This window comes from Hirundo rustica, chromosome 17 (genome assembly GCF_015227805.2).
Source record: "Hirundo rustica isolate bHirRus1 chromosome 17, bHirRus1.pri.v3, whole genome shotgun sequence".
Taxonomy (NCBI): Eukaryota; Metazoa; Chordata; class Aves; order Passeriformes; family Hirundinidae; genus Hirundo; species Hirundo rustica.
In genome coordinates, this window is record NC_053466.1 from 10,273,988 (window position 1) to 10,300,417 (window position 26,430).

Here is a 26,430-nt window from a genome sequence, read left to right on the forward strand (position 1 = left end):
ACCACAGTCGGCTTTAAAAGCATAGGACAATAACCTACTTTTACAGGTCTGGCTGTGGCTTTCCCACAACACATCTCTTTCTCCTCTTACTCTAAACAAAAAATGATGACCCCTTGCAGTGCCTGTTATCTGAGTGCTGCCCTCACAGCTGAGGTGAAGGTATTGATTGAAGCACTTGGACATTTATTGGATTTGTGGCTTTTCTGATGTGCGAAAGATGCTTTGTCCTGCTCAAGTCATACAGTCCTACATGCTTCAGCATTTGTTGGTGTAACCACCAAAGGTCCAGAGCCTTTGCCACGCTTCCTTTGTCAGCAGTGAAATCCCTACAAGGCAGAATACAGATTTCAAAGCATCAGATTTAACAATATACTTGACACTGGGCTTGAAGAGCCTGGACAGCTTAGAGTTCACCTCTCCTTGACCCTCTGGGAAGGACAATACCCATTGCTGTATCCACAGCTTAAGCTGGATTGCCTGTTTCAATATCTTGCTCTTTTAGGAACCTGTTTAGGAGAGGAAATTTGTGCTGGCAGTTTGCCCTGGCTGGCTCCTTGAGTCAATTTCTCCAACCCTCCCCATGTCTTATTTTCTGGATTCAATACTTGTGAGACGGGGAAAAACAAGAAGGGGATAAAATTACTTAGAGGCAAAGTCAGTGCCATCCTTTTGCCCCATAAGAATAGAACTTTTGCTTTCTAGTTTATACAGACCTGCAAGATTTTGATCTGAGCAAGGAAAGAATGATTAAGACTCTTACAGCACTCTCTTATCCCTATGCTTTATTTTCACTCTTCTTTGCTAATATCACAAAGAAGGCCTTCATATGTCCAGGGCAAGGTGACATTTCTGTGTTCTGTGATGACATCACTGGCATCAGTCACTTGCTTTTGGTTCTCTGTGTGCTTGAGTCAGCCTGGCCTTTTTGCATTTTCAGAAAGGGCCATCCCTGGAGTGATTTCCAGGCCGAAAGATCATTTGTTCTGTACACGCAGGAACCTTCTGTGTTCCAAGAGCGTCAGCTCTTGAAATGCCTGATCTAAATCTCCACAAGAACTACTCACTGTTGCAGTACCTGAGGAGTGAAGTCTCACATCAGGCTTCAGCAGTGCAATGAAAACAAAACAACCTCATGTTTGACTTGTTTCCAATAACTAAATCTTCTGTTTTCTGGGCTGAGGTTCTCCAAAGGACATAACCAAACTGAAGCAGGGCAAGAAGAGCAGAAATGGGAGTTGGGTGTCCACTTATGGGTAGCAATTGTCCCAGCTCTCAGCTGAAATACATTTTAGGATCCTAATAGATAATGCCACCATTTCACTGTAAAGAAACTGCATTGTTATATTCTTAACAGTTTTTCATAGGTATTTGATTGGGATAACACATACAAAATAAAATACTAATAAAGTAGCATACAAAGGAGTTTTAGAAGCAGTAAGATAACATATTTCTAAAAAGCCAAATCAATAATTGAGTTCACAGGACAATGGATTTTTTTTTTAAAGTGGAAGTCAATAATATGTTGTGCTACAAACAAAGCTTTAATCCAGGGTTACTCCAGATAACGCAGATATGTTTTGCAGTCAATAGTCCCCAAAAGAACATTAAGCTTGTATAGATGCCTGACTAAGATGGTGGCATATTTACAATACATTTCACTGATTTATATGTGCTTTTTCCTCTCCATCCAAGCAATAGCTTTTCTTCATCCCTATCCTAACAGCTGCAGCAATGGGGTTTGTTTCAGGCTTTGTTTGGGAGATTAAAACCATCTCAGTATAATCTCTTTTTGTTTTATACACTGAAGGAAGCATTAGAGATGAAAATTAATGCCACAATGGATTTCATTAATCACACCAGGAGGCTTGGTTTGCTGTAGTAGGCACTTCCAGCAGAAGGTGCTCACAATCAGTTTAAATATTAAACGCCCTCCTGTGTTTAAATAGCGATGATCGAATCTGTGCAATCACAGCTCCTCTTGGGACGAGGGCTCTTTTAAAAGGGCCAATATTGTCCCAACCACCTCACCTTATGGTCAATCCCTCTTTCCAGCAATGTAAGCATCTGTGGAACTGCATGGACAAAAGGACGGGAAAAGTCAGTGCTTGGGGGAATTGCTGTGAGATAAAGGAGGTGTCACCTCTGGGTCCCCAGCGCAAAAGAAATCATAACGGTCATAAGGGCCTACAGTCACCGTGGTGGGACAGGTGCTGGCAGCACGAGGCACCAGTCTCTGCCTGGTCCTTGGAGAGTAGGTGCTCACATTACAGACAGCAGCACTGCTGTTAACTGATGCTGCCAGGAAAAAGGCCAGGGATCAACAGGTCCCTCAAGCTGGGCTGTTGGGGGGTATCCCCACAAAAGGCCAAGTCCCAGCGGCAGATGGCCAGAGGGAAGTTCGCATTCCCACAATTCGTGTTCTAACTGTTATGAATAATCAGCAGCTCTCCAGGGCCCTGAGTCTGACGCGAGGCAGGAGCCAGCCCTGCTTGAAAACTGCATCAGTCACCAACTGTCCCAGCCAAAAACATCCGTGGACCGATGTGTTGGGGCTGTTGCATACAGATGAACATGGTCTAAGTGAAGAAAAGGAAAGCAAGCCCCCAAAAAGCACAGTAAAAAGAAAAAAGCTGTAAAACTCATAATTCCTTTCTGCAGAATCTAGGAATCAAAAGCACAAGTTTCCTTCAAAGTGTTTTTCTGCAATTACTATTAAAGCCTCGCTTGAAATGAAAATATAATCAGAAATTGAAGGAATGGGGTCTTAGCAAAAATGAAAATATACAGGTTTATGCTGCTATATTTTGCTTCAGCCTCCTTCCTGTACTGGGATCTAAGGAGACAGAAAATCAACAAAACCAAAACTGAAACCCCTACCAGCCCTGCCCCTAACAGAGGGAATAGTGCTAGGAGCTGAACTGACTACAATTCCCAACGTTCACTGAGGGCACCTTTAGGAGAAATGTTACCCGAGAACATCCCAAACAATCTGAAATTGAAAGCGAGCCCCGGTGGCTGTTGGACGCTGTAGTCAGCTCTCCGGAGTGAACAACTGAGCACAAAGATCCCGAGAGCTGCTCCGGCAACCAAAAGAGCCCCGCTACAGCTCTGGGGGAGCGGGCGGCGAGCGAGGAGAACGCGCTGCGCCCCTCGGGGGTGCCAAATTCCCTCCTCGGCTTTCCCCGATGTTTTGGAGGGATTTTTGGCCTGGGCCTGCGGCAGAAGGGGCGAGACCTGCCCGCGGCAGCCGGGGCCAGCAGGACCCGGTTTCCCCCGCGCCACCCGGGCCCGGTGGCGGCGGCAGTGGCCGTGGCGGTGGCGATGCGCTGCCGGGGCCCGGCGCCGGGGGGCGGGGGCCGGGGGCGGCGGCGCTCCCCGCCCAGCCGCCGCAGCCGCGGGCCGGGCGCGGGGGGCGCAGCGGAGCGGCGGCGGGCGCGCAGGGCCATGTCGGCGCCGTGCCTGCGCCTGCCCGCCGCCGGGTCAGCACCGGCGGAGGCGGACAGCGCCGGCGGCATGGAGCCGCCCGGGGCCGCCGCCCTGGAGCTGGCCCTGGAGGAGGAGCTGGCGCTGCTGGCCGCCGCCGGGGAGCCGCCGGAGCCGCCGCCCGCCGCCGCCGCCCGCGACCCCGAGCTGCTCTCGCTGATCCGGCAGAAGGAGAAGGACCTGGTGCTGGCGGCGCGGCTGGGCAAGGCGCTGCTGGAGCGCAACCAGGACATGAGCCGGCAGTACGAGAGGATGCACAAGGAGCTCACCGACAAGCTGGAGGTGAGGCCCCGCCGCGCTCCGCCCGCCCGGCCCCGGCCCCGGCCCCGGCCCCGGCCCGCGGGTTCTCCCCGCGCTGCGCGGCCCCTTCGGCGAGCGCCGGGGGCGGGCGGCGGGTGCGGGCCCTGCCGAGCAGCCCACGGGACTCGCTGTGGCCGTGACGGGGGAGAAAGGGTCTGAGCAATGCCTGCGAGGCCTGGGGGAGGCAAAGCTGCCGTCTCCCCCGCTCCCCCCGGCCGAGAGCCGGCGTGTGGGGCCGGGGCCGGGCTGCAGCACCGCGCTCCGGAGGCTCCTGGGGGGCTGTTCTGCCCCAGGACCACCTGGGAGGGATGTGCGCGGCTCATCTCGTCACAGAAATACCTCGGAAGTTAAATTCGCACAGCAGGTACTGAGCTACAGAGCATATGTGACCCTTATGCTTAAGCTGTTGCAGCTAAAGCTTTAGGCATGGCAGGAGATAAGCCCTAATGATACATCGCTGGTAGCTGTTTGCTCTGAAAAATGCCGACAGGTATCTAGAGAGAGCTGTTTGCCAGGAACTCAAGGGATCGAGCTATTTATTGATTTTTTAAAGACAAAATAGAGCTGTTACAAAGAAAAAGACTTGTGCAGTCAGCTTTTTTTTTTTTTTTTTTTTTTTTTTTTTTTTTTTTTTTTTAACAACTCTCTTGTACAATTGTGGGAGAGCCACTATTATTCACTATTCCTCAGAGGTACTCTTGAAATTGTATTTCTTCCAATAAGTAATACTGCTTAGAAGGCTGAGAAAAGCCTCTCTAACCTTTCTGGAGAGAGTTTGAACAGTGCTGGATTAACATTCACATTTCAAGTCACTGCTCTAGACCAGTCCTTTCTGCACAGTCCTGCATATTCCTGTATTTCTTCCTCACAGACTTAACATTTCTCAAGTTCAAGAGGATTTGTGAAATTACTGTATGCCCTTTGTTCTCCTGACAAAATTTCCTCTCTTTTATTAAACTTGTCATTTTACCCCAGCTGATCCCTTCCTCTTTGCAGTGGAATCTCTCTGCCTTTGCTATTCTAACAGAAAAAGAGTGAAGGTGACATTTGCTCAAATTGTTGCTTAATGCCTCTTTTTATCAGATTAGAATTTCCCAGAGTATTAAAATTTGCCAGAGTGAATGTTTCCACGTTGATCTTTAAGCAACAACAGACGTATGTGGTGTTGTGCTGACACAGTTTTCCTTAGGAGTTCTAGTAGAACCTTTCCTACCATTAAAGGAAAAATGCACAAGTTTAGGTACCCACCGAGCTGCCTCTTGGGGAGTTCTCAAATACCTCTCACTGTTTGCAAAATGTAGAGGTGAAAAGGAGAGTGGAGAAACTATGACTTTATAGTACTTTAAATAACATCCCACAAATGTTTACCTCTGCTCTCACAGGCGCATTCAGAAGGTAAAGGAAGGGATTGTAAACACAACCAACTGTTTACATATTTTCATCCCATTACTATCACCCTAACTTCCCAGGGGAATAACAGATTGCTATTGTCCAGGCTACCCATTTGAGGGGAGTTAGTGTTATCTACTTAAGGGTCATTTTTTTCCCCACTGGGTTTGGCAAATTTAACCCCGTGCTGCTTCACACAAAAAATCAGATTTCAACATTAATCTTCTAAAACACAAGCTTGATAATCCCAGCCTCTGCAGATTAAATCTTGGCCTCTTCCTGTTGCCACTGAAGTGAATAAAATTTCACAATAAGCTTTTTGATTTCAGAGAAGCGGAGAGTTGTTCCCTCCACAGCTGTTCCCTCCTTTCCTACACTGAGAACTTTCTGACCGTGACAAGAAGCAAGGTCTCAGATGAGATCCTTGGTGACAACCTGATATAATGATGTTTAAGCAGCACTTAGAAGGAGATATTTTCTCCCAGTTCACAGTTCAGAATTGGTTACAAGAGCTCAGTGAAGCCTCTCCATTTCACAATAGCCAAGGCACTGGTCTGCTCGTTGGGTGCTTTGCCTCAAGATTAAATAATGTCTAGTTTTGTGGGTTCATTGCTGAGATACACCATTCCTGCCATACACCTACTCTGGCAAACATTTTACTTCACAGGCTGAATTGAAATTCCTTTCTAATCATGAAATTGAAGTTCTGTAATAAATTCTGATATGTGATCCTAGACAATTTTATCCTCTGTAAGGGATTAAAAGAGTTAATACTGCTGTTCCTCTGCCACAGAGGAGCCTGCTGTGTCCAAGCACTTTACAGTATGAGCCCTCTTTATCAGCTGGGAAACTCCCCCTTGCTTTCATCTCTTTAGATGAGGACCAGCCCAGCTCAGTTAAGCTGAAGAGAAGCTGTTTTCAGAAGAAAATATCTTCTAGAAAGCAGTTCTCTGTAAAAATCAATGAGCAGTTGGTGAATGGAGAGACAAGAAACTCAGGAAACAAGAAACTTCCTTACTGAGGACAGCAGTTTGCCCTATCAGCACTACGTGCAGAAATCCCCTCTCCAGATCTGCAGCCCTGCAGGTGCTGGGGTGAGGGCAGGCCAGGGGAGAAGGCAGCTGGCAGAACCAGGAGGGACCAGTCAACACATCTCATCTGGGTTATCCTCTTTGCAACAGCCTTTCCATGCCCCACTGCTCTGTTCTGGCTTCTCTGTCACAACAGCGTAAACTTGATATTCTTCACCTCCTTCTAACGCCAGCCTTTGTAGATGGCTTTGGACTGGGGCTGTGTGCAGTGGAGATTTTCTTTTGCAGTGAAGGACTAAAGTGCTTTTTAAATGATTAGCAAGGGTTATCAGTGGTTTCTAAATCACATTTGGGTGTCTGGGGCACTTCAGCTGCAGTGCTGCTTCTCAGCAGGCTAAAGTTCCACTTTCCATTTAGAGAAGGCCCTGGATCTTTCTAAACGTTGCCTAGCAGTGAAAGAGGCAGAGCTATAAAAGACAGAATTTTCAGTGTGCCTCTGAAAGTGAAATTGTGGCTACTCCAGCCACACTTGGACTACAAACAGGGTTTCTTTGCAATGGTTGTCATGTGCTAGGTGCTGGGATCTCATGCCTGCCTATTGCATTAAAATATTTATATTACTGCTTAGCTCATTTCCAAGGATGCTTACTCTTTAGGTGTCTGAAACATGGGGAAATCCCTTGCTATGAGCCATTGCTTTTAATAAACTTTCCCTCATATTTAAGGGTTTTTCATGACAGTCTGGAATTTGCAGAAAGATTTGGAAGGGCACAAGCAACATGCTGCTACACTGAGCTGGAAGGAGCATAAAGGATTGGGGACCAGGTAAAGAAAGAGAAAACATGGCATCTGCATGGCAAAGCCAAAAAAAGGTGGAAGATTATCAATACACAGGCCAGAGGGCTGGAGAGGAACTGGAGGCTTTTGACATTCAGACCTGCTCAGGAAGGTGACAGGGACCCTGCCAGGGAGGCTGTGTGTCATCAGCAATAGGCACCCAGGGGAAACAGCCCCCTCACAGCCTGTGTTTCTAACAAGCAATAAAAAGCCACTTCACATAAATGCAGTGCAATTTTCTTTTCTGCCTAGCAGGTTTATTTTCCCCTCCTATCAGAAGTGCCATGGGAATTGTTCACCAGGGAACAATTCACCCGGGAGAAATAGGCAAGTGCTACCAGTGTTTGGCCCAGTGGGTTTCTGTTCTTTTCTGAGACACATTCTTTAAAGACTGGGGAATCTGATAGAGAGTAGCAGAATATTCTGGGGATCAGAGGACAACCAACAAGGAGAGGACTCCCGTTTTTCAGGTTTTCCTGATAATCCTGGGATGTGCCCGTGTCCCCAATCTGTGACTGTTCTGAAAGTAAATGTGTGTCTTCAGTCATCAGGGGAAATTTAAACTCAGGGTTTTGGAGCAGGGATTCTTTCAAATGGGCACAACATAAATATGCTTTGACCTGATTTGCAGCTCTGTTTCAGTCAAGCCCTCATTTAATTGAGACTGTAAAACACGCAAAAGTTTCACCAGATTTGTGCTGTCCCTCATTTTCCAGCCAATCCGAAGCAGAGCAGAGTCTCCAGAACTGAGAGTGGTTTCTAAGAAACCTGAACCCAGAACATGCACGTACATAATGTCTATAGCAACCAGTTCATTGCATCCATTGCCATTCCAGAGCGGACTGCATCAAACAATGGAGTTACTGTGCACTATCAAACTCTCAGACAACTAATTAGGTCAGGAATAGAAGGAGCAAATGGATAGATGATTCAGCTGTTGTTCATGAGACCCATATGACAACAAGGATGCCTCATCTACATTCCTCACCAACAGAAAGGGTATAGAGTTTGTGTATTTTGACTATAAAGGCAATTTTAAAAGAATTATGCCACTGACCACTGAAATATTGCTTTGGAGTTAAGCTGGATTCTGCTAAATCAATTGCTCTGTCTGACCTATATATTCTGCCTATTGACATGCAGCCTACTTTACTCTTTTGGCAGTTATTTCAGTAAAAATTCAATGTGCTGAACTCCAGTGGCCAAGGACAGGCCAATTGCTGGAAATGGAAAATGGCTGTAGTGCCAGTGACCTGCCCTGATGTGGAATTGCTATCTCCATGGCATTGTCACGCTCAAGCACCCTTCTCTTTCCTGCACAAGGTTTTAGCCTAGCATAGGTGAGGAAAAGGAGACATTCACCTTTTTCCCCTTCCTTCCTAACCTTTTCCCCCCATCTTTTAGCACCTGGAACAAGAGAAGCACGAATTGCGGCGGCGATTTGAGAACAAGGAAGGAGAGTGGGAAGGAAGGGTGTCTGAACTGGAGAGCGATGTGAAGCAGCTGCAGGATGAGCTGGAGAAGCAGCAGGTCCATCTGCGCGAAGCCGACCGGGAGAAGACGCGCGCTGTCCAGGAACTCTCCGAGCAGAACCAAAGACTCCTGGACCAGCTCAGCAGGGTAAGTCAGCTGGGTGGCACAGCTGGGCACGGGACAGAGTCACAGCTCTGCTGTCATCCCACTCTGGGGCAAAGGAGTGGGAAAGCTCCCACTTCCAGGGAAACAAACCCTTCTGCCTCTGGTCATGCTACACAAGTGCCCCAATAAGAGATGCTGCCTTTAAACTGATTTTACACCTCTAAGCAGTGATGCATTTCTTTGACAAAACAATTGTGTTTCTGGGTTGAGTGGTCATTTACTGCATAGCTGTCTCTCTCAACTGTTTTTGTATCTAGAACTGATTTAGAAAACCTGTTTCTAATTTGCTAATAGGCTGAACAAATGTAGCATGCAAGAAGGCTGATCTACAACAGTGGGACGAAAGGCTTTTTGCAGCCTCCCTTTTTTGAGATACATTGCTGTAATGTTGTGGAACTGAACATACTATGTCATTCTCAGATGGTGTGTCACTACAGATAACTTTGCCATGGTTAGATGTGTGAGAACCTACTGAAATTCCTTGAGATGCCATGTTTCATCAAAGAGCTTAACTTGCCTCTGAATGAAAGAGGATTTATAGTGAGGCTGCTATAAATCAGCCTAATTGACTGAACACTTGCAGCATGAGTTTCTTTCTGACAGCAAAAGACTTAACAGTTTCTGCCTTCTTCCCGCAGAAGTTAATCTGTCTTCTGGAATTAAGAACCTTGATTCTTTTCCTCCCCACTGGACAGTTAGTACAAACCATAATTTTAATTCTTGAGAACACGGTTACTCCAGCACACAAAAGCATTTGCTTGTTATCAGTTGCTTATTCCCAAAATAGCATAGAACAAAAACACACACACAGATTCATGCTGAAGAGGCCCATCTCACGCTGTGAGAACATCTCTCAAACTAGATTCTGTCAGAGCTGAGTCTCTGGGGCTGACACGGGGATATTGCTTATGGGAGGGTGGACACCTCAACCACAACACTAGGAGCAGTGGACTCTGAAGAGGGCCAAATGTACAGGTCTTCACTCAAGCTGTCTATGCAGTTGTGCATCTGGAGGTGAGAAGAGCAAGTCTTGGGTATGACACTCTGTACTGACATTTGAGGAAATCATTCCTCATTCCACTGTAGATTTTCTTGTCAAGGACTAAAAAAGTCACTTATTCCAATTTGGTTAACTGTCTTAAAAAAAACAACAACTACAACAACAAAGATCTCATCTTTCTTACCTCTGGAATGTTGCTAAGTTTATAATTTTTTTAAAAGCCATGTGTCCCAAGTGAGCTACAGATCTTTCACCTTTTCTCTGGGCAGAGCATATTCCACATACACCATGGATGAGAGTTTCCACCCAAGATTGCACATGCCCTGTGTTGTGTCAGGTTTCTTATCCAGGGTTAAGAAACTGGCTCCCATCAGATCTGGTGACTCAATAATTTTCTGAGTATGTATGATTTCTGTCACGGTCTGGGGAATGTAATATTTGTTGTGGTCCCAGCATAGGCATAAACTGGAAGAACAGACTAGAAGGTAGGAGGGGCAAACCAGACAGCTTGTTTTGGGCTTTTAAACCACATGGGATTATTGTTACTTGTGCTACAGGAACTTCTCACAGCTAGATGCTCAGAGAGCCACTCCACAAAGCCTTGTCAGAGGAACCACCAAATTAAGTCCACCAGCATGTGTTGTCCAAGCATGGGTTTTGTTCCCTTAACTCCCTATTAGTGCCAGAAATGGTCTTCATTGACCCACTTCAGAACTGCCACATTCAAATATGCTGAGTATTGGTGCTGCCCTTCCCATTCCAGCCCTGCTTCTAGCTTGGAGGACAGTTTTTCTCCAATGCAGATAAGCTCTGATAGAGACAGAGCTGATGTTTGCTGAGGCACGATCCAGTGCTCATTGAGTTTGTCACCTGGCCAAAACTTGCCAGTAACTCAAATACAGCAATGGGTATAGCAAGGGTGTAAACAGTCTCCCCACAGTCAGGAAAACTTGGACAAATTGAAAGAGAGCGAGGAACAATCTGTTGTCATTTTCAGGGTTTTAGCTGAGGCTTTTTAAAATCCCAGCATTATATTAACACTTGATTCCTGGCTGCTTAATATTCCATATTTGCTGCTCCGTTGTATATTTGCAGTCTCATGTGTCTGGTCTCTTATTCTGAAGAGGTTACACATGTAATCCCTGAGGCAGTGGCACTGCCTAAACCCTGCACCCATGTAGTTGTGGCTTCTGTTACCACTTAGGCTTCCAGTTAATAAAAAGGGCAAATAGGAGCTGCAGGGATGTGCTTGCCCACAGCCACTCCTGCCACAGGCTGGAGTCTCACCTGGGGTCACGAACTGAGCACTGGGAGTGGAAAAGTCCTACAAAGCAGGGCTGTTACAGCTTCTGTGACTTTTAAGGTGTTGCTGGTATCCTCCTTGTGTTCCTGGTTCTCCACTTGTGTCACTGTGAGTTGTTTGGGAGCAGAGGGTTATGAGAAGTCTGGGATAAGGTGATGAAAGCCTTATTCAGAGCCTCCAGTCTGCCCTGTCCAACCACTCTATATCCTGTTTCACTCACAGGACACAAAGACAGGCTTCTGCACAAGTAAGTACTGGCTCCTTAAATTTGAATTTCTACAGTTTTTAGCAATTGACACCTCGTGGCCCCATTTAACAACACTTGATCATCTCTCTCCTGGAGAAGGTATCCCCTTGGCACTAGACTCTGTGTGAATGACAGTCAGCCTCAGGAGCTGCCAGCCCACATGGTCCTGCTTGTTTCTTCTGGATTCCCTGGGCTTCAACCTCCTTTATCTCAAAGCAGGGCAGCAGCCACCATCTCCTTCATTCTGCCCCTCCTCCTTCCTGCTGCTGCCATACTTTCACCAACTAATTAGTCTTTAGGACTTTTTTTTTTAACCCTGCTTTCCCCAGAGATGAAAAGCCAATACACACTCACTTTGTCTAAATCTGGCACAAATGCCAACTAACCAAGCACACACACCCACACAAGGACAGCAAGGGGACCTGTAAAGTTCTGTCTTGCAATTAATGCCTGGAACTGAAAAAATCCATTGTCAGTTCTAGCCAAGACTGATAAGGAAAACTCAAGGATAGGAATTTTAAGTCTGTTCCAGTATCTAAAAATTAGCCTTTTGCCTCTGTTACCAAGAGGCTAAAATAAGGTCCTTAAAATGGTTTGCGGTCTTCCATTGAGGTGGTGATATAGGAGAACTTTAAATATCTAATAATAGTAAGTAGGCTATAAGGAACTTTGCCCCCTCTTGAAATACAGCCTTTGGTTCTCTGCTTTTAGCAGAACAAAGATACTGCCTGAGGTTAGAACAGCATTAAACCATGGGGAAATTTTGGTTGGCTGGGCTGGGAGCACATAGTGAAAGACATCATTGAAATACCGAAGAGCAAGTTTAAGACCTCCACAATATTTTTTAATTTGCTACATGATGATTAAAATCCCTTCTGCACACTGCTTTGATTTCCCTCCCCCTGCCTCAGCACAGCAAAGGGTGCAGGAGCTCTCAGCAGTGTGTCCACACCAAGGTAAATGCTGAGTTTACCAAGGAGAACTGTGGAGCTCCTCAGGAGCAGTGTACCAGGGTACAGAGCACTCACCAGAACTGCTCAGAGCTGAGGTATAGGAGTTAAAGAACACTTCTGCTGAGAAACTCGAGGCTTAGGAATTATTACATGTTCTGTTTCCAGCTCCTTCAGTCTCTCCCATCTGTTTCTGTTCCCCACTAGGATAAAAAAAAGAAAAAAAAGAAAAAAAAGAAAAAAAAAAAAAAAACCAAAAAAAAAACCAAAAAACATAAAAAACACAATCCTGTGCTTTCTGTCCTTATATGGGGGAGTATGTATAGGGAAAGATCTCCCCTTACATGTGCCTACAGCAGGTAACACAGTCCTGTCCCCATCTTTGGGCCTCTGGGAGTTACTAATGCAAATAATAACAACAAGCAGTCATCTTCCTATAATGAGGCAACATATTACTACTTGGTCAGGAAGTGAATGAAAAAAGACTTCCATGCTGTTTCTGAGTGCCTTCACCAGATGGCTTTCCCACACATTTCCTGCTCCCCAGCTCTGGCTCCTGGAGCTGTTTGCGGCGTGTAGCTTGGGTGAGGCTCATCCTTCCCAGTTCAGCTGGGCTTCCTTTATGGTACTCGGAGCACAGAGGAGCGATTTCACAGCGTCAGGCTCAGGTAGGTTTTGCAATGCAAATCTGTTTCCCGGGGCAGTGGAAGAGTGTCATCTTGCACTGCTGAAACAGCTCCTTGTGTTTAGAGAGGAGCCTGGGCTGCTGTGGCATCCCTCAGAGGGGCCCTCAATCACCAGCTCCTTAGATTCACTCAGCATCTAGAGCCAGCAGGCTGCTACAAAGAATGAGGTGTTTCAGTCAATCCCTCTGTTACAGCAAGAACAGGAACAGCCAGCCCACAATTCTCCAAAGGAGGTATTATTTACTAACCACAAAACCCTCCTTTCAGTAATATTTCAGCTGAAGTTTCTCACTTCATGCTCTAAAATGCAGCATGTTAGAGAACTGGCAGGCACTCCCTGGCTTTGCTTTGAAAGAAATGGGTTCTTATTTAAGAACAAGCTGACCAGCATGTATTCTCCTTTCCAAATTACTTGTATTTTAAATGCATAGTTTTATGGTCAAGAGCACAGAAGAGAGGAAGGTCAGTTGTCAGTTATCTATTTGAAGAGATTTTTCTGAATTTTTGCTTGATGGGTCTCTCAGCGTAGGAATAATGGTGGTTTTAAGAAATTCAGATTATTCACTGAAAAAGAAAGTTATAGGAAGCAGTGTGCTGGGCAAGATGCACTGCTTTTGCTATGCCAAAGATTTGTAGCAATTACATTATGAATTAGGTCTTTAATTCCTTATTTTCTCTGTACAGGTGCTAAATGCAAGCCTCCTTATGTTTCTTGTTTATTAAGTTGTCTCCAATAGCTCAGCAGGATCTATTGGGAGCTCCATCCTTAGCACAGAGGCAAGTCAGGCTGAATTTAAGTCCTGCTTCAGGGGGGTTATTTTTAACCAGACAAAGATCCTGAGTGAACCTGGGCTAAAGAAGAGTTGCTTTGACTATCCCTGCATTTCAAGGTGCAGATCAGCTACTACACTGAATTATTTTTCATATAAACTCTCCAGTTTTTACTCTTCAAAGTGTTTACTGGAACTATTCAGTGAGTAGCTTATTATAAGGAACTCTACACTGAACTCCTCAAGCACAGAGTCCTGCATAGCAAATTTCACCTGCATCACCACTGAACAGTCTAAATTCAATGGAAGGGGATATTGCAGGAGAAGAGGAAGCACTGCTTCTGTTGAGGGGACTGAAGCACCTGCTTGTCATGGCAGCTTTTGGGGGGCTGCTCATTCCTTGGGGGAAGGCAGACAGACCTTGGGGGAAGGCAGACAGACCTTGAGCGCTGTTTTGTGCCTGGCATAAGGCTCACTCGTGTCACACATGCTGAGGTGAAAGGAAACAGACACCAGCACCAGACAGAGCCAAACACTGATTCCAGCAAACCTCCTAGTAACCTCATTCCCCAACTCCCCACCCCTCTGGAGCATCAGCAGATCCTCACGCCACATAGCCAGATCCTGATCACCCAGGGAATACTAATGAGAAAGGCTCCTTGTCTCCAGTTGCTTCTCCTCTAGCAGAGAGCACTTGTTAATAATTCAGCTTCATGCCATATCAGGCCTGGAGTGCTGAGGCTTTCCATGCTAAAGCTGTAAATAGAGGACGTGACTGCAGCTGCGTGTTCTCACCTGCAGAGTCCTTCAATGAAATGATTCAGTGCCCAAGAAGGTAATGGAGAAACACCTTGAGGTCACTGCTGAGTGGCACTTACCCACCACCCCTCTGGGAGAACAAGGAGAAAGGCTCAAGCCTCTGCTGGGAGTCAATCCAAGCCTGCAGCATCCGTTAACCCCATTTTAGGACACACGGAGCTTTGGGACCCAACAGGAGCAGGGGCATCCAGATATCAAGGAATAAATACAGGAAGTGCCAAAGAAGTAATTTCAGCAAACATGACAGGGAGCACCCCTTCAGAATTTGCCCAAGGATCTTGCACCCACTCATTTCATGAAAGATTTTTACCCTTGAATCCTTTGGTTTTAAGTGCTCATGAGCACTTAGGGAATGGGCAGAAAGGGAATGGGCTGTAGTGATAGGACAAGGGGGAATGGGGACAAATTAAAAGAAGGGAAATTTAGGTTATTTAAATTTAAGTATTAGAAAGAAATTCTCTCCTGTGAGGGTGCTGAGACACTAGAGCAGGTTGCCCAGGGAGGTTGTGGCTGTCCCAACCCTGGCAATGTTCAAAACCAGGTTGGACGGGGTTTGGAACAGCCTGGTCCAGTGGGAGGATTCCCTGCCTGTGGCAGGGGGAGTTGGGACTAGATGATCTGTAAGCTCCATTCCAATCCCTTAACATTTCATGCTTCTATGAAATGGAATAAAACAGGAGCTAATGAATAGCCCTCCCTAGGAAAAGGATTAAACAACTATTAACATTAGGGAAAAAAAATGTTACTGATAAGGCAGTAGTACTACACAAATCACTGCTTCTGGGTAAAAGGATGGCATCCCTGGGTCCCAGGGGCTGGGTGGGACCCTCATCCTCCTCTGGGGCAGCGGAGCATCCCCTCCATCCCCGGGGACCCCTCCCTGGTTGCTGGATGACAGCCCGGCATGTCCTTAGCTGGTGAGGTTGCTGTGGCAACCGGCTGTGATTTCTCTGCTTGTAATGCCACGCCAGCCAGGGACACGCAGGGAGACGCACTTGTGACGTCCGAGACGGGCGGGCGGTGGCCGCGGCCCGTCTGCCACCCCCGTGGGCTCGGCTCGCTGCCAGGACGTGTTCCCGAGTCGCTTCTGCATCCCCCGCGGGCCCCTCCCCACCTTTTCCCCTCTGCTCGCGGCAATATCCCCCCCAAAATCGCTCTGGAGCTGTACCAGCCCTTGGCAGCCTGTTGTCTGTACCATCCACAGTGAGCTCCCGAGCCTGCTGGGGGACAGGTAAACACCTTATATCCTTGTGAGCAGATCAGTGAGCCCACGCAGGGTGACCCCCCCAGGGCTTGGCACAGAGCATCTCCTGGGCGTCCAGCTTGGGACATGGCACCAGAGAAATTATTGTCTCATCTCCCACCCTCGGAGGCTCGTGGTGCCCGGATGGAGCAGCAGAGGCTGCTCCGGGAGACATCGCAGAGCCACAGTTCCTGTTCCATCACCAGCCCCTTTCACTAGGCAGCACATCTGCAGGAATGAGTGTCCAGAGCACTCTCTTGGACAAATACACATAGGTGTAAAGCCCCTGGTAATCAGCCATACACTGTTCCTCCCTGCACTTCAACTGAGCCCAGCTCAGAGCCCAGCTTTCTCCTCCAGCACGTGGTCCTAGAAGAGATTTTAAAAGTTCATGCAAGGATGTGTCTTGAGACGTCAGCAGCACCACTGCTCTGTGAACATCTGAAAGCCAGAAGCCGACATAAAACTGAAACTGAACTTGTCCTGGAGTAAGAAGATAAAATTCTGAATGAGTCCTTTCCTCCCCTCTTGCACTGCACTAAAAATTTTGAGTGGCTATTCTGTTTACATCCAGGTTGTTTATTGGAATTGCTTTATGATGCAGTAGCTCAGAGATAGGAACATGTGGGCAGAAGAAATTTTTTGAAAATATTTCTGCTTATTCACACTTGCTGTAAACACTTCCTCCAGGAGATTCTAGAAAGTAGGACACAGAAGGTGTTTGTATCCAGCCACTGCATTACTAGCTAGAACCAAACATGACTGAAAGCTTTGGAAGTAGCTACATAAGAAAAAAACAATTAAAAGCATTTGATCTTTAAAGACCCATTCTGGGTTATGAAGCTTGCACACCTTATAATGAAAGTCTTCAAATTCCTTCTTTTTTCAAGCAGGCTTGCTTTTTCTAAATGCAAATTAGTAGACAATAGCTCAAGAGGGAAGTTTCTTCTACACTGAGGGAGTTTTGCCGGCTGTATTGGGTGCTCTGATTACCCATGAAATCAGAGGCCTCTTGCAAAACAGCCTAGAGCTTAACCAATATTTAGTTTAGAATGGCATTTAGCAGGACCCAGTTTATTCTGAGCAGAGATACAGGTTCAGCAAGACATTCTTGTTGATTTCTGGTGGCCACAATGCAATACAGTGCTGGCTCATGCTTGGCAACACCACCACAGGGATAGGAAGTGCCACCTCAGATAGGAACAAAACAGTATCCAGAGGCAAGGGTACAAGAGGGAACGACTGACAGAAGAGGACATAAGTCAAGGGATCTGCATATCAGAGCAACTGGAGTAAAAGGCTGCTCATAAGCAGCCCAAGAGAGTATTTAATCTGGAGGAGATACAGGCCCACAATCTCAGTTGTTACCTTTCTGCAGAGGCTCAGTTCTGTAGATATCCAGACCTACAACAGATTTCCATCGTGGATGGGATCCCTGTCAGAGTTTGAGGGGGACTGCTGAGATCAGAAGTGTTGGAACAAGTCCATTAACTGTTCTCGCTCTCTCCTAACTATTCTTCCCTGGAAGGTCCTAATGTTGAAGCACAGAAAGAACTTTTTTAAAGGAAGGACTGGCTGGTTTCAGCTGGGTTATGACTCTGCCTCTACTCTAAGATGAGTGCAGTAATGCAGATGTGTCACAGATGCAGAGCTTTCACAGAACACTTACAAGACCTGCAGATGTTTGGACAACTAAAGCATCCAGCTCATTGGATTTGCCCTTTAAATGAAACCCTTCAGTTCCTTTGCGCTTCAGTGCACCAAGATAACGGAATTTAACCTTGTGATTGCTTTGTTCTCTACATCCTTTAAAGACTGTTCCTGAATCCACTTCCAGACTTGGCACAGTTTTGTAGTGACAGGGGTGCTCTTAGAAAGCTGTTCCATTTGGCAGCTATTTAGCCTGAGCTGTTTCTGGTTACTTGTTGACAAAGCACCATTGTACTTGGATGTCTACAAGTTCAGATCCAGGAAGATGGAAGTCTTCTACAATTCAGGTGTAGACCAGCAGATTTGTCACTCACACCTGTCTAATGACAGGTCCAAAGCTTAAGACTTGCTGGAGGGAAGGTCTATATTTATAGAAGAGATCCATAGTCCTAATTGCTTTTGCAGGTGAAGAGTTTCAGGACAAAAACACATTTCAAGAGAAGGGCACCTTTTAGAGAAGTGCCTAAGGAATTCTCCATTGTTTATTTACATGGTGAGCAAATGATTGGCACCAATTTTATTGGAACACCAGGAAACTGAGGCACTGACAGACTAGGCAGTAATCATCAGTGTAAACCAATGAACAAGAACCTAGTGAAAGAAAAATCTCCTCTCCATTCAGGCAGAGTATACAAGAGTTTGAACTTTTCTCTTGATCTTATAGAAAGGGGATGAATTAGGATGGGGCTTTTGTTTGTTTTTAAGGTGTGGAATAGGAATTTAGTTCTCTATGTCCCACACTGACAGCCTGACAGGATAAAGCTAGTGCTCAGCCATTACTCTTTGACTGAGTATAAGCTTTATTCTCCATGCCCCTTACATAAACAGCAATGTGTATAAATTGCAGGATAAGAATTAGACTGACATTAAAAAAAAACAGCTGTAAGTTTGGCTGAATAGAGGAGATAGCCCAGAGACTCTACAAGGTCTCCATCAAAGGAAACTTTTGGGAAGTGGCCAAGTAGACACCTCACCAGGGAGTGCTGGCCAATTTTTGCACTGATGCAAGAAGAACTAGACAAAGTTAAGTCTGAAAGAGACTTTCTGAGGTTTCCCTTTCATGCAGGCAAGAGTTTGACTAACATCAGGTCGTGTCTTCTTGCTAATTATGAATACTAAAGAGTGAGGCAGAGAAGCCTGAGGGAACACTCACAAGGAAGGAGAGATCTCAAAGGCTTTGGAACTGACTTGCATTTTAACTCTACACGAACGTAAAATAATGAAAGGATGAAAACAAATGTAAACAGGGCATTATTCAAAATGCTTGAATAGACTCAGATTTTGTGGGAGTCATACTTTTCAACAGATTTATGTTTAGAAGCCAAATAAGAAAGCCTGGAATGACCATGTTTGTTCAAAAGAGATCGTTGGTAGAATGTAAATGTGATATTTGTCTAAATAACTTCTATTGATCGGCTATGAAGTTACACAGGAATTTGCCAACTCAAATTATTCCTGTGGTTTGCCTCTGTTCCAGAGAGATTTATTTCCCTAGGCTTTACTGGGTGCTGCACTTCACTTTATGCACATTTGTGCACAATTCTCCCTAAATGTTGTGCTGCTTAGCCTTTATTTCCCTCTCCACCTTAGCACAAGGGACCAGACTCTTAGAGACATCTAACTCATAAATATTTAAAGCTTTAAGGGGTCCAGGCAAATACTTATGAAATTGATGATTTCATTAATGTCACCTCTTCTGGCCCTTCCTGTGCCTGAGGCACTGCTGTGTGGGCACAGGCCCTCACCCTGCAGAGCTGCAGACAAGGAGGGGTCTTGGGCTGCTTTATCAGCAGAAGCTGCAATAAACCAGTTCAGGCATTATCCAATCCAGCAGCTCAGTTAATCTCTGCTTACCCAGATTAACTCTGGCATCACGAGACACGGCCCATCAGCTGCAGGCTGGCTCTCAGCATCTCCCTCCTTTCAAAGGGGTTATTTGCATCAGGCATTCAAAACTTGGGAAATTCCTTCTGTCTTCCCATCCTTCTTAATCCTCCATCAAGAGACGGTATCAGAGACTAAGAAGGTCAAACTGGGGGAGAGAGAAGGAGACAGGCAGCTTTCTCCCTCATTGCATGCCATTGCCTCACCTCAGCACAGAGAGGGAAGATGCACCCAGTGTGGGACAGCTCCAGATCACACAACTTTAGTGCTCCTGGTCCCAGACATGGGTCTCCTCCAACAATCTCTGACCCTTTTCATGGCCAGGGAACACCCTGCCAAGAAAATATTTTGCTGTGTGGAACCAACAGTGCAGAAGCATTTCCAAGCGTGGACTTGTTCAAATGGAGATATTAACTCTCTGGCTTCTTTTAATCTTCCTAAGAAGGGCTATAAGCCACCCCAGGTCAGGGAAAGTGACATAACTGACCAAAATTCCTGTCCAGACCCACATACTAAGTAGGCCATGGAACTAACCCTGCCCACAGGTCAGTGAGTGGGACACAAGCGCCCAGAGCCAGGTGTCTGTGGTGCAGCTGGGCTCACCCTGCAGGGTGCAGGAATGAGCTGGCTGGCTGTAAAGCCATTGACAAAACACACACACACACACCTCCATGCCTGTGTATACACCACCACCTCCACTCTTCCCTCCCCTCACACCACTTGGCATCCCAGACCTTCGCATGAGGCACCTGAAGTATTTCAAGCAGGTGGAGTGGGCAGTTTTCATTAAGCCTCTGTCAGACTGAAATGGCTTCTTTACACTGTTCATCCTTGTGTATGCTCTGCTGATGCCACAGAGTGCAGGTGGCTGGGCAGGGAACTCACAGCCCTGCAAAAGCCTTGTCTGCCCCTCCCCACGGTGCCTTGGAGTGGCTCCCTGGAACAGAGGCTGAGCAAGATTGAGAGAATAAGAGTGGGTATTTATTAAAGGCCTTCAATAGATAGACCTTGGGCAGTCAGAAGCCGCCCAGAGGCTACGTCCAAGATGGATGATGGAGTTTTTCAGACAGAAATAAGTTTGGTCCATTTGCATATCAGAGGTTAATCCTCAAATTACAGCTTCAGGTAATAAAGTCATATTCCCCCAGTTCACTCTCCCCCAATTCACTTCTGTTTATACTTTTCAGTGCCTGAGGCCATAGGACACCCTTGAGTTTTATGCCTAGAGGAATTTGCCTGACCAAAATGTGAAGAGAGTAGTTAACACTTTATATGGAGTTTGGAGTTATACACCAATGCAGTACAGGATTTGAAAGATATAAAGGCTAAAATCTTAAGGCATCACCCACAGCACTGGATGAGGCCACCACAGGATAAAAATTTAAAAAAAAAAAAAACCAAGGCCAAGCTGTTGCTGCTTTAATTTCGCAGGGACATTTTTTGCATGTGTAACAGTCCTCCATATTCATCACAGAAAAGGTAGTACTTCAAAGGCACTCAAATAATCACTTCTTGGTGCATTCCACCAGCATCGTTAGGCAAATGTCCATAAATACCCTTCTCACATATCTTGTTTCACTCAGATTATCCTTGTCTCCTTGGCAACTGTCAGATGATGTATAATGCTGGCAGGGATTAGCCCCGATGAGCCTTATAACCCTCGTGTAAATTCCGACTCTGTGAAGGGACCTGGCCAAAGCACTCCCTTCCTGGTAATGTTTAATTGTTGCCATAAACAATATTAAATCCTAGACCCTTTCTGCAAACCTGAGTATAGGTGAAAACCAATAGAGAACTTTTGTAACTAGTAGTATTTGCCTTGTCCTCCAAATAAATAAGTTTGAAACATGGATATACTTGGCATTTCACAGCTCAACACGTAAAGCTGTATTTTGAATCAGTACTTGAGAGAAGGCTTGTGCTGAAAACTTGGCTCTAATATCTTTATCTCCTTTGTCCCTTGTTGTCAGCAGGATCACACTGGGAATTTCCAAATCCCTGCACGAGCTTAACAAAATTATGCTACACTTTAACCTATTAATTTCTGAAAACCATCCATGGTTCAGGTCATCACCTGGTGCACACACACTGTCTGACATGGGTTGTACCAACACTTTCTACCTCTGAGCAAGCAGCTCTGGGTTGCACCCTCGTGCCTCACTCTCAGGCACACGTGACCAAAGCATCAAGTCAAGGAGCTTCAACACATGCTCCACTGGCATGAAGCTTGTCTCTACTCCACCTGACAGGAAGTTGGTTGTCTCATGTGGCATCCTGGGCACCCAAAGCCAGTTTTTGCCATGTGTGGCACTGACATGAGACCTGTCTCCACACAGGAGATGCAGAGAGTGCCAGTGCATGGAGCTGAGCAGCCCTGCATTACACACCACTGTTAAGAGTCGAAGATGTAAGTGATAAAAGCAGTAGTGACATGGTTAAACCACTTGTTCCTTCTTCAGTCCACTCAGTTCTTTATACCTTTCCAAACTGGGCATATCTGCTCTAATTCAACAGAACGACAAAAAATATCTTTAAGCAGAGCCAAGAAAAGGAGGCTGAAATCAGCACCAGCCTCAGGAACAAAACCAAATCCAGACATACTACAGCAGAAATAACAGTATTTCTGTAATTAAGCAAACAACTCTCTGGCATACCATTGTGTCTAAAAATGCATTCAGCAGTGTGCCATGGCTGATACCTCTTAGACTAATCAACTATAGAGAGCTGAGAGGGGAGGGGAAAAACCATTCCAGGAGGTAGGTCACCAAACAGCCAAGCCAAGGGGTGATAGGAAAGCCAGTGTAGGCAGAAGAAAACCCAAAGTGCTGGCATAAGCTGGTTAGCAGTGATGCAACCTGATTTTCTTGCGTGCTTGTGTGGACCTGTTTGCTCCCCTGACATCTGTCAGCTCCAGCACACATCTCACTGCAAGGAGGGAGAAAAGGGATCAGTGGCTTAAGGCAGGTGATTTTTAGCACTGATAGGATAAAAGCCCTCCTAACTCACTCACATGTACTGGCAGAAGCTCTAAGCAGCACCATTTTAGACACTCCAGCACACAGCAGGCGCTCGGGAGATTTAGTACTGCTACCACTGGCTTGTGCACAGAGAAATTCAGCTACAGCAGCAGGAGCAATAAAAACTGCTGAGAGCTGAATACCACAGTCTCTTCTGTCACTGGTCACATTACTCTTGATTTCAGGCAGCAAGAGGAAGAGAAAGTTAATCATTTATTGTGTAGCAAAGCTAGGGAAGATCCCAGTTTAAAATGCTACTGTAGTAGCAGAAGAAATGGAGTAGATCAGCCCACGATCAAGTACAGGAGAATCCACACACACTCAGGCAAGGCAGCCCTCTCTGCTGAAGATGACGTGATAAATGAACATACCTGGAAAGCAATGAAGGTTGCCACAGGTAAAGTATGAGCTTGCTCAAACAGGGCTTTGAAAACCAAGCACATTCCCAACAGTAACTTGCCAGGGAGCCTTTGAAGCTGAAGAACAGCTGCTGTCACACACACTTTTGTTGTGTTTTTCTTGTTGCACTTTACAGCTGGTCTCCTGTTCCCTTCTTTGGCCCTAGGTAGGGCCAAAAGGCACATGCACAGGGTTCGTGTCATTGGTACTGACTTCTGCTTAAAAGCACCAGAGCCAAAAGCAACAATATTTTCCCTAAAGGGCAGCTGGAGGTCTTTACAAACTGTCCCTCCAAGACAAATCACTGAGGGTGAATGAATAGCTTTGGTGAAGAGGGAAGCATGCTTCTTCCCAGCCAAAGCCTCAGCTGTGAAACCTTCACAGAGAAAAGAGATTTTTTTCTCAGTATCAAACACAGGACAGGTGGCTAATTCTGTCTATGCAGTGTTTCCCAGTCTAAGACCCTGAGCAGGGCTCACAGGTGCTGGTTTGCAGGCAGCCCCACACTTGGGCTGTGGGTCAGTCCTAGACCTCCCCGGCACCTGCTCCAGCTCAGCCCAGGCTTGCTGAGAGCTGGCTGTGTCTGCATGGAGTCAGCTGTCAGAAAGTAACAACCTCTGTGCCAAAAAAACACAGCTTGAGTGACTCTCATCCCTCTAAGCAGCATCTTAGACGGTGGGGGAAAGGGCTCTCAGCTGAATGACACCTGACCTGGAGTTGCAAAACCTTGGCTACAGGTACAAGCCTGAGTCCAACATGTTTGTGCCAAACTGGCTGCCCACAGCCAAGCACAGCTTTTGTAATATTTTCACTGGACTCTCTCCCAGGCAGTTACTCTAACAGAGCTGCTGGGATGCTGCTACAGCAGGTTTTCCTTCCTCCATAACACTGCACTTCTTTTCTATCAGAAAAATATCTGAATACATGGAGGGTTAGTGACTGGGGCATCTTCCCCCATGCAGGACCATCCATACCTTACCTGTAGTGATATTCAGATGCACTAAAGCCTGAAACTCATACAGAGAGGGGCTCTTCCCAGTCCCTGACAATGATTCCCCTGCATGTGTATGATTTGGCAGAGTATACTATATTTTATATGCCATCCCACGGCATGTGCTACACCCACCTCGTTTTTCAGCTACGTTTCCTCTCCACATCTCCTTGCTTTATTTTTTTATTTCTAAGCACGGCTTTTTGTAGGACTTAAAAGTACCAAAATGCCAGTGAGTTTGCCAAAAGCTGTTATTTAACTAAAAGTCATGCAAGTGCTTTTTAAATGCAAGATTGTAGGAGGACAAAGCTGCAAGGAGAGATCCGTATTTCCAGACCCTCCCCTCATCCAGACACTGGCCACAGCTACAGCCATGCAGTCTCTCCAGAGGAGCACCTCACCTGCCAGGCTGGCACATGCATAAGATTTGGCCACTTGCAGAAGTTACTCAGGAGCTTCCCAAAAGCTGGGTTACAGGTGTTGTTTGGAAAATTTATCTTCAGCTTTAATACACCTACTGTGACTTTAGGTTCTGGCTCACACTAGGAATTACTATGGCATATTTGCCCCTACATACAGCTGGGGAGGTGAGATTGCTCTAGAGGCCAAGCCCTGCCCTGAGGATCTGGGAATTAAAGACTTAATCCCCGCAGTATTTACATCTGTGCACTGCACAGGAGGTAAACATGCTGTGTTCCATCATCTGCTGCTCCTGTGTGCACAGCCTCAACCTGGGTGGAAACAGAGCAAAGCTGGGCTAAAAGGAGACAGAATTCCTGTACTTATTACCCATGTTAATGCACTAAGTATAGATTCAGCTTCAGGAGATCAAAGTGCTCAGATGTTATTACTAACACATTGTAATTATCTTTTGTCAGCAATCACTGAGAGCAAGGTCTGCCTTGTGCTCAAAGTCTGCTCCAAAGACCTTATGCTCTAAACAGATCTTTTCATGCTGCCAAGAGGGAGAACAATTCAGATATAGCTGGAGGCTGCCAAGGTAGAGGAAGAAACACTGCTAAGTTAAATGGTATCTCTTTAGGAGCTTTTTGTCTGCAGGTATTCAGCACAGCTCTTTTGTGTTTAGAAGGACAGATCAAATACTAGCCGACCAAGAAATATCTTCAAGTAAAATGTTACTTAACAGCTCCAGAACAATCCTTTAAGAACACAGTTTTGTACCTTTTTATTTAAGTGTTGGAATGTGAGTTCCATAGTTCAGGTTTTTCCCAAAACTTTGCGATGGACTTGCTCATTTTTATGACATTCACTTTCCATTTACGAACCTATTGCACCTATCTGTGGTTAAAACATATAGTGAAGAGGAAACTTTATAATGGAATAGTTTGAAACTGTAGCTTTCATCCTGGCCAATATTCACTGTAGGGTTTGGGTTTCCTTATTTTTCCACCAAAAGCAGCCGCAAGTTCTACTGTACTGGCTATGAGAAATCAGCATTCTGCACAAAACACTCACATCTTGCTTTAGTCAAGCCAAGCTCCAAAAACCACTTCCTAGCTCTTCTTCCTCTCACTTTTGAAGTAAATTTATCAAGTTTTAAAGGAAATGAGCAAACACACATGAGCACCATTTTTTAAAAAAACAGCCTGATAGAAGTTATTTGGAATTAAACTTTGCAGGGATTTAAAAGCGAATAAAACATCTCCAGGTCAATCTACCATAACATTTAAATATATGTTTGAGAAAATGTTTTTCCTCTTCCTGTCTGAAGGCTTCCTGGGAGAGATTTAATATATTTTAAACCAACTCCTTGAATTTTGTCCCATCTTTTTTGGCACTCACTCATTTCACATATATGCGAATGGACACTTATTTTCATGCACTCAGACATGTTTATAACTGCAGGTTTGGGCATCAAATCTCTACACCTACTGGAAAACTTTTGGCTTGTACTTAATACTAATAAATCCTAAAACAGTATATTGTGAGCTTAACAGGGCATAGACAAAGATTTCAAAAGCAGACAGAGCTGCTAGTCTGCCATCACATATTAGATATCCCCAACAGAACTCAGTTAATTTGCCTTGAAATAAAGGGGAGTGCTTAAAGCCAGAGCAAGATACTGTAAGAAGCTTAATTATTGTGTCTTTCTTCCAGGCACAACCATTTGAATTTGAACACCTCCAGGTTTAAGGTCTTAAGACTAAAATGATTTCGTAAAAAAATTAATTCAAGCATGGAGATTGGCTGTCCTGACTTCAGGCTACCATGGAAAGACAGGAAAGCCTCTCAGGGCAGGTGGAAGCGTTACATTTCTTTATCTCCACCATTGTAACCTTCTTCTTAATTTTTCAAAAGGTTTTAATGACCAGGTTAAGTATTCATGTTTCCAGTTCAGTTATCTTCAAACTGGTCAAGCATTTTGTATTTCATTATCCTCTCATCTGACCCACACTTTTGGCTCACTAGAAAGTTACTGGAAGAAATATTTTTTCAGCCTTTAGCTCATGTATCTAAGACAGACTGAGCTCCAGCAAATCTGGATTAAAAATACACATCAAAGGTAATGGCCAAAACGGTCTATCAAGATAAAATACGCCTTTTGCAGGGGAAAAAACCCAACTTACTAGTGGAAATTAAATATTAGAAATGCATTAGAAATTACCTAGGAGAACAGGCCACAGAGCTTACTGATTCAAAACATGAATTGTCCAGCTTCCAAGCCACACTTTTCCCTCTGCTAGTCCAATACAAAACTTCAGGCACAAGGGG

General features: G+C 45.6%; 1 protein-coding gene across 3 annotated transcripts in view; it reads left to right on the plus strand.

Moving 5' to 3' along the window:
* Positions 1-3,429: 3,429 nt before the first annotated feature.
* The window catches only part of BICDL1 (BICD family like cargo adaptor 1), a 48,828-nt gene continuing 25,827 nt past the window's right edge, over positions 3,430-26,430 (plus strand). For 2 of the 3 annotated variants that reach the window (XR_009208404.1, XR_009208405.1), the window contains exons 1-2: positions 3,445-3,765; positions 8,445-8,660. Coding sequence is in view for 1 of the 3 variants with exons in the window: in XM_058422873.1 (XP_058278856.1) it covers positions 3,445-3,765; positions 8,445-8,660 (537 nt within the window). In the remaining 2 variants the exon portion in view is untranslated. Of the gene's footprint in view, positions 3,766-8,444; positions 8,661-26,430 lie in introns of all 3 variants that reach the window. The other variant, XM_058422873.1, reaches the window with a different exon arrangement.